The 8,178-nt window shown below is 35.2% G+C and overlaps 2 protein-coding genes across 3 annotated transcripts; both read left to right on the top strand.

The window, feature by feature from the left end:
- Positions 1-882: 882 nt before the first annotated feature.
- On the top strand, positions 883-3,462 carry LOC120139962 (UDP-galactose/UDP-glucose transporter 2-like; the record flags this gene model as incomplete). The annotated part of the gene is made up of 7 exons (XM_039155052.1): positions 883-1,005; positions 1,430-1,458; positions 1,541-1,742; positions 2,122-2,364; positions 2,474-2,575; positions 3,025-3,132; positions 3,205-3,462. Coding segments are annotated over 7 exons (1,065 nt in total), but the record flags the coding sequence as incomplete, so codon positions are not given.
- Positions 3,463-4,736: 1,274 nt separating this feature from the next.
- Positions 4,737-8,178, top strand: LOC120139961 (protein HOTHEAD-like). Of its 2 annotated transcripts, XM_039155051.1 has the most exons (6): positions 4,737-4,852; positions 5,795-6,134; positions 6,216-6,517; positions 6,742-7,128; positions 7,159-7,645; positions 8,008-8,178. In XM_039155051.1, exons 1-6 carry the CDS (start codon positions 4,768-4,770, stop codon positions 8,048-8,050), a joined length of 1,644 nt encoding a protein of 547 aa, XP_039010982.1. In that variant the 5' UTR covers positions 4,737-4,767; the 3' UTR covers positions 8,051-8,178. The 2 variants fall into 2 exon arrangements, with proteins under 2 accessions (XP_039010982.1, XP_039010981.1); XM_039155050.1 differs by having other exon boundaries at positions 6,742-7,645.

Below are 8,178 nucleotides of genomic sequence, written 5' to 3' on the forward strand. Positions count from 1 at the left end.
TGATATGGATGATTAAAGAAAAGTAGTTGCTCAAAGCCAAAAGTCAAAACTCTCCTATTGAGACGGTATTTTTAGTATCTTCGATTCCATTTTCTCGAGAAAACAACTTTCCGAGAATTTGCATATAAAAAATATTATCAATTTTATTATTATTTAAATAATAAAATTGATAAAAAATTATTTAAAAAATTATTATTTTTATATAAAATATCAATGATTTTTAATATTTCTAGAAAAGTATTCAATAATAATAAAATCAATAAAAAAATAATAAAATTAATAGCGTTTTATTGATTTTATTAACAAAACCAATAAAACGCTAAATAATAACAAAATAAATAAAAATAATAATATTTCTAATAATTTTTTTATTAATTTTATTATTTAAATAATAATAAAACTAATAACATATTTTTTAACTGTATATTAAAATTATCGCACGTCACCATTTTCTCTTACTCTCTAACTCCAATTACTTTTTTTTTATTTTCTTACTTATTTAAGTCGTAAGCTTTGGTGCCCACCGTTTTCCCAAGGAGATAAAGAATAAAAAAAATCTTAAAAAATCTCTCCTTCGCCCCTAAATTGATACAACATTTTTATTCAGTGAGGGAGAAAGAGTAGACAAGTCTTCCATAAATTTCCTTCCGAGTTCTCGTACTTCCCTTCTTGTTATTTTAATACTATATAAAATCAACCTTTTTTCAGGTTTCATTTCCGGGTAATAAAAGTTATAGACTATAACGTGTTAGGTGAAGATTGAAGACCCTTTTCTTCATATGTTTTCTGGGATTTGCTCCGATTCTTTGGTTGTTTTTTAGGAGTTAGAGATTTTTGGGTGTTTTGTAAACTCATCAAGCGGGAATTTTTGAATAGAGATGAAAAAACGAGTATCAAACAAGGTTTTTGTTTGGAATTTCCCTTACAGACAGACCGAAATGGCAACAGTTTCTTATTTGCTCATCTGGGTTCTTCTTTGGCTACCTTGTTAATGGCGTTTGTGAGGTTTGTTCTCGCTATTTTTTTTCTTCCAAAAAACATTATTTGATCTTTTTTTGTTGATAGAATTACATTTTAGTGTTGTTTTGAACCGGTTATTTCATTTGCAAAGTTTTCTCGACTCTGCATGTGACCAATTCCCTTTCATGTATGGCGGGTTTCTCTTTTTCTGTGTTTCTCTGTGTTTGCTTGCTAAGAAAAATTATGAAAACTGAAATTTAGGACATTGTATTTTTGTATATATATATATATATATATATATATATATATTTGTAAAACTAGTTTCTCTATATTTGCATTTTCATTTCTTTCACTTGTTGATGTCTTTCTTCAAATGATTCAGAATGTGTTCTTAAGTTCACTCTGTTTTTTATTTGGTATAATTCCCATTTTACTCTGACGATCGATGTGTTATTTTGTTTTATTGCAGGAATATGTTTATAATAGGCTTCAATTCAGGTTCATTCTTCATAATTTCTTCTATTTTGCTCCTTTTAATTTTGATTTTTTTTCTTGACTTAAAATCTTTGAAACGTTTCAGCTATGGATGGTATTTTACTTTTATACAAGGATTTGTTTACCTGATATTGATACGGCTTCAAGGGTTTACTATGAAACAAATGGTGAATCCATGGAAGACATATGTGAAACTATCTGGTGTTCTCATGGGTTCTCATGGATTAACCAAGGGTTCATTGGCTTACCTTAACTATCCTGCCCAAATCATGTTTAAATCTACAAAGGTAACAACTCTGCAACTCTTTTACAAATTGCTCTGTTTCCTTCTTTTCTTCAGCTAGATAAAGACATGATTCCAGGGATAGAAGCAGAATTTTATGACAGGGGAGCGAACTTAAGAAGTTATGTTAGAAATTCAGGTGGTGCGAAATTAGATCATCCATAAAAAATACCTAAACTATGTACGAATTTGAAATTTCCATAGGTGCAACCGCACCTCCCAGCACCCCGTCGGTCCATCCTTGCATGTTTCTTGTGCTGAATTTTATTTTTCTTCCCTTTTCAAGCTGTTATATCGTTTCGCAATGTAATTTAAGGTGCATTTTCTTAATCTATGTTCATTCTGACTAATGAGTGTTGTGCTGTTGTATGAAAAATTTTCAGGTTCTGCCAGTTATGATTATGGGCGCTTTTGTTCCTGGACTGAGAAGGAAATACCCATTTCATGAATACATCTCTGCTTTGCTTCTTGTGGTTGGTCTTATCCTTTTCACCTTAGCTGATGCTCAGACATCTCCAAATTTTAGCATCATTGGTGTTATAATGATTTCGGGTGCTTTAATCATGGATGCATTTCTGGGTAATTTTCAAGAAGCCATTTTCACCATGAATCCAGAAACAACACAGGTTTAGCCTTGAAAATTCTCATTCTTTTTTTTTTGGAAACTTGGAACAAATAACTGATGAAGTAGTGCTCGTGACAATTTATTTATGAATATGGATGATTTATCTACAGATGGAGATGTTGTTTTGCTCAACTGTAGTTGGGATTCCTTTCTTACTTGTGCCAATGTTTCTAACTGGAGAGCTCTTTAAGGCATGGAATTCTTGTTCTCAAGTAAGCAGCAATGCCTTTTATTTTATTTTATTTTATTGATTGACTTCTTTCATGCACACCCCTGGCCTCCTGCACTGCCAGGGGCCGAGGCTGCATAAAATAATATTTTATTTAGGTGACCTAAACTTGAAATCTACACTTTTGAAGTGGGGGAGTTGTTTAACATTATTAATGTGAAAAATAACATTCTTATAAGGTATTTGCATTTACAAAATGACATACGTTGGGGACCATCAGTGGTTCTCTTGTTGTATGCGTGTGGACCTAGCACATGGAATAGAATGCACAAAGGCTTCTGATCCAGTTACACTGGTTGCATCTTGGTCCTTATTCCATTGGCATGATCCTAATAAACACTTGTTTCGATTACTGAAGTGCACCTTGATGGTTACACCATTAGATGTTTGTATTGATCATCGGGTTTTCTCTTTTATGTTGATCGATTGCAGCATCCGTATGTGTATGGGGTGTTAGTGTTTGAAGCCATGGCTACATTCATTGGTCAAGTATCTGTTTTATCCCTGATTGCCATTTTCGGTGCCGCGACGACTGCCATGGTAAAAATAGACTTGTGATCTCGAAACCACATCATGGTTTTCATCTACTTGACTTGTTTCCTGCGTTTGTAGATAACAACTGCTAGAAAAGCTGTAACTCTGTTGCTGTCATACATGATATTTACAAAGCCGTTAACCGAACAGCACGGTTCGGGACTGTTACTGATATCAATGGGAATCATATTGAAGATGTTGCCAGACAGTAAACCAGGTCCTAGGGTTCAAAGATCAAATAGAGACGCCATGATGCAACCAAAAGCCTGTTCTAAAGAAGTGGCAAGTGTAGAAGATGATGAAGAAGAAGAAGCAGAGAGAAAACCCCTAGTCTGAAAAAAACAAAGTGTGAAATTATTGGGGGGTTCAAGATTGACAATATGTATTTCAAACGTGTTTCTTTATATGGGAATCCAATGTATATTCAGATGCATTGTACACAGTGCTTTGATGTCGGTCTTTGTAATATTACTCTGCCGAAGGGAAGCTTTATCGCAGAGGTGGAAAACTCACGAATAAATTAAGGGTATCTATTTAGTCATCCATCTATTAATTTATTTTTGTATTAATCATTCAATTATTTTCCTTTTAAAATCATACTCAAACATATTTTTGGTCATCTGTTGTTGGAAAACTAACGGTAATATTGATGTATTTTTATTGATTTTTCGACCAATAAAAAAGTGACATATCACCATTTTAAGAGAATAAAATCAAATTAAATTATAAAAATAGCCCTCTTGGACCTTTTTTAAAATAAAAAAAAAAATCCCTCTTTGGACCTTGACTCTCTTATAAGGGGCACAAACCGGATTGGACCGGTTTCTGCCCAATTTAATATTCTTTGCATCATCGACACAACCCATATAGCGTGATTAAGCGTAGTCATCATATAGTATTTTTTTATTGGTTTTGTGCGAAAATTCAAAAATAGATCCCTATAAATTTATAGAAGTATATTTCATTATTATTTTTAAGAAAATACTATTTTTTCTGGACTAAAACCTCTGGAATATGAATATTTGTAGCTGTGAGCTACTATCAGGTGCATTAAACCAAGCTCAACTGCCCCCTCTTCCCCCACTAGCTGATTTGTTTGCAATGTCAATCAGCATATATATATATATACACACATTATTAGCAGGAAAAGTCTGGTAGGCAACGCCGAGCATTATTTACATTTGAATCACCAAGCTCCAACTTGAAGGAGCAATCATACAATTGGTTTCATTTTCTAGCCTTGTGCTTTTCCAGGTGGGGGAAAAAAAGAAGCAGTTCCAGTGCCATTACTTAGCTTGGCTACCTGCCCCACAAATTGGATTGTTGAATCAGGTACCACTGTCTGCAACATTTCCTCCAGCTATTTTCCCCTGAAAGAGTGGCACAGTTTAACCTGGTTTGGTTTGTTTCAACCGTACATTCCCCGCAAGCATGGATGAATCGAGGGGCTGACGGGACGATCGCCTCCTAAAGTTTAAAATTCTTATATAATTTAGATATTTTCTATTGATAATTTATTTTGGTACCTTAAAATTGTATAAAATCAATCCTTTAATATAACAGCTTACTTTGGTCTTTACCCAGAATCTATAATCTGTTCATGTATCTTTGACAAGGTGTTGGCCTTGCATTTTGCAGAGAATGAGTGTTGGGTGGTGGACACTTTTTGCAGCTGCCTTTGCCGCTGGATTTCTCTTCTTTCATGGTTTTGCTGCCACTGACACAGGTATATTCATTCAAATCTTTTATAACTAAATTGCCAATATAAGCATACTTTTTCTTCATAATTAAAGTTCATGAAGCTCAATGTGCTACTGTTCTTATTGCATGTAGAGTTATGAATCATAGACATTATAATAACCTAATTCAAAGTATTTTCTTTTTATAATTTGTTAGTTTAGTCAATCCATAATCACATATTAAGAATAATCAAAAATACTATTTGAGGAAACAAAATCTTCTATGAATGAATTGTAAGAGTATTTAAGTTTTTATTGTCAAATAATTAAAAAACTTTATAATATATGCGGCTTTGTAATCACCTTATATTAATAAAAAATAATAAAAATATTATTAATTTTTGCAATGCAATACATTAATTTAATCTAATTAATGAATAAGTACAAGTTAAGGTTTCTCCTTTTATCTTCCAAGTACTTGTCATGGTCCCCTTTCATTTATTACACCCTAAATCAAAGCTTGTTGCCAAATTAATGCCGCCCATACTGTTGTGCTTTATTTAGACTAAAAATTTGCTGTCCTTTAAATCCACATATTATATTATTGCGAGCGTGTCTTTTTTCTCTTCTCATCTATGATATATATATATATATATATATATATATATATATATTTCAAATAATTCCAATAAACCAAATTTTTAAATATTTTATTTTGATTACAAATAAAATATATCATTTTACTACCATACCATCGTTTTCATGCACAAATGCTAAAACGTGAGGCTTCTTAAACTGCAATGAATGTCATCCCTACCCATGCAGTAGGATGGACAGACAGCGTTAACAAGGACAATCATCGGTAGAAAATTTTAAATTTTTATATAATTTAAATATTTTATGTATTTTTATTAATAATATATCTTCATACTTAAATTTTTATAAATTCATTCTCTAACATAAAATACTTCTCTTATCCTTATTTACAGCTCCAAACTATTCATTCGTGCATAATGCGACGTCAGCTCCAACGGTATCATATTACGACTACATTGTTGTCGGTGGTGGCACCGCCGGGTGCCCATTAGTCGCCACATTATCTCAAAAAGCCACCGTCTTGCTCCTTGAACGTGGTGGCTCCCCTTATGGTAACCCCAACATAACTAAAATGACCAGGTTTGGAGCCGCCCTCTCCGATCTTTCCCGGTCATCTCCTTCACAGCGGTTCATCTCTGAAGATGGCGTGATTAATTCACGGGCACGGGTGTTGGGCGGCGGAAGTTGTCTCAATGCAGGGTTTTATACACGCGCCTCCACCGACTTTGTCAAGTAACTAACTTGTATATTGTAGGCTAATTCGATCAAGCATGAATGAATGGATTCATTTATTTTTCTGTTGTTAATTATCAGGCAAGCTGGTTGGGATGGACGATTAGTAAATGAGTCGTATCAATGGGTGGAGAAATTGGTGGCATTTGAGCCACCATTGGGACAATGGCAGTCAGCAGTAAGGGATGGTTTGCTGGAGGCTGGGGTGTTGCCATTCAATGGCTTCACTTATGACCATATTTATGGGACCAAAGTGGGTGGAACAATCTTCGATCAACAAGGGTTTCGACACACAGCTGCTGATTTATTGGAGTATGCTAATCCCAGTGGACTCACTGTCCTTTTGCATGCTTCTGTTCACAAAATCTTGTTTGCAGTTGAAGGTACATAATCTGATTAACTTGATCAAAATCCAAAGTTTTTTTGTTTTGTTGATAACCCACTTCATGGCATGTAAAGATGGACAAAGGGGACGGATGAGATAATCATCCTTGAAATTTTTTGAATTCTTATATATTTCAAATATTTTATGTTGATAAATCTCTTGTCACTCTTAAGATTTCATAAGTTCCTCCCATGAAAATTATGTGTTCGTCCATGATGGCAGGGAGAAAAAAACCGAAGGCTCGTGGAGTGGTTTTTAGAGACGCAAGAGGGGCAAAGCACAAAGCATATCTTAAAAAAGGATCAAAGAATGAGATTATTATATCGGCCGGAGCACTGGGAAGCCCACAGCTGTTGATGTTGAGTGGAGTCGGGCCTGCAGAACACCTCAAGTCCCACAACATCAGACTGGTGCTTGAACAACCACGGGTTGGTCAAGGCATGTCTGATAATCCCATGAACGCTGTGTTTATCCCGTCTCCTATTCCAGTTGAGGTTTCGCTTATCCAAGTAGTTGGTATCACTCGTTTCGGAAGCTATATTGAAGCTGCCGGCGGTGAAAACTTTGCCGGCGGTGCTTCCGCTCCTAGTATGTTTTCACCAGAAGCCATAACCGAAGCTGTCGAATACAGGAACAATCTTCAGGAGGCAGCACTTAGAGGTGGATTCATCATAGAAAAAGTCACGGGACCGATTTCGACGGGCCATTTGGAGCTTCGAACACGAAATCCGAACGATAACCCATCAGTTACCTTCAATTATTTCAAGGATTCACGAGACCTACAAAGATGTGTCCAAGGAATTCAAACCATTGAGAAAATTGTTGAATCCAAGCCTTTCTCTAAATTCAGATATGACTTTCTGTCTTGGCCGGTACTTCTCAATATGACAGCCAATGCTCCGTTGAATTTGTTGCCCAAACATTACAATCCTTCGATGCCATTGGAAGTATATTGTAAGGACACTGTGATGACTATATGGCACTATCATGGAGGCTGCCAAGTTGGTAAAGTTGTCGATCATGACTACAAGGTACTTGGTGTGGATTCTTTGAGGGTTATCGATGGATCCACGTTCAGCGTCTCGCCTGGGACTAATCCTCAGGCCACCGTAATGATGCTTGGAAGGTGATTAACTTTTAACATCTCGTCAGGATTACACAATGATTTCTAAAAAACATGTTGACTGCACGATGATTTCTAAAAAACATGTTGACTGCACGATGATTTCTGGAAAACGTGTTGACTACAGGAGGACTTCTCAATGCTACTTGCATGCACATTAGCTGGCAGCAATGCAGTCCGGATACAGGAGTTCCAGAAATCACCTTGCAGTCAACACACTCTCAATAAATCACCATGCAGCCTACTTTAAACCTTAAAATTCTTTGAATTTGATGACTTGTTTAACATGGCATGTCAAAGTGATGAGTTATGGGGATTAAATACGCTGGTTGTTTAATTGACGTTTATATTTTAATGTGATGCAGGTACATGGGGGTGAAGATATTGCGTGAAAGAGTAGCCAATTAAGAATCCAAGCAACTGAAGTTGGTTCGATTTTCTTTGTTTTGATTAAGAACTGAGTATTTACTGGTGCAAAATTTGAGGTTTAAACCATATGTCATGAGTAACAGTTATGAATGCTTGACATTGCAAAA

Source organism: Hibiscus syriacus, unplaced genomic scaffold, assembly GCF_006381635.1.
Source record: "Hibiscus syriacus cultivar Baekdansim isolate YM2019G1 unplaced genomic scaffold, ASM638163v2 tig00110777_pilon, whole genome shotgun sequence".
Classification (NCBI taxonomy): domain Eukaryota; kingdom Viridiplantae; phylum Streptophyta; class Magnoliopsida; order Malvales; family Malvaceae; genus Hibiscus; species Hibiscus syriacus.

Coding starts and splice junctions, on each gene's coding strand:
- LOC120139961 (XM_039155050.1), top strand. CDS start 4,768: ATGAGTGTTGGGTGGTGGACACTTTTTGCAGCTGCCTTTGCCGCTGGA. Junction 6,518..6,741: donor AATCTTGTTTGCAGTTGAAG/GTACATAATCTG, acceptor CCATGATGGCAG/GGAGAAAAAAACCGAAGGCT. Junction 7,646..8,007: donor ACCGTAATGATGCTTGGAAG/GTGATTAACTTT, acceptor AATGTGATGCAG/GTACATGGGGGTGAAGATAT.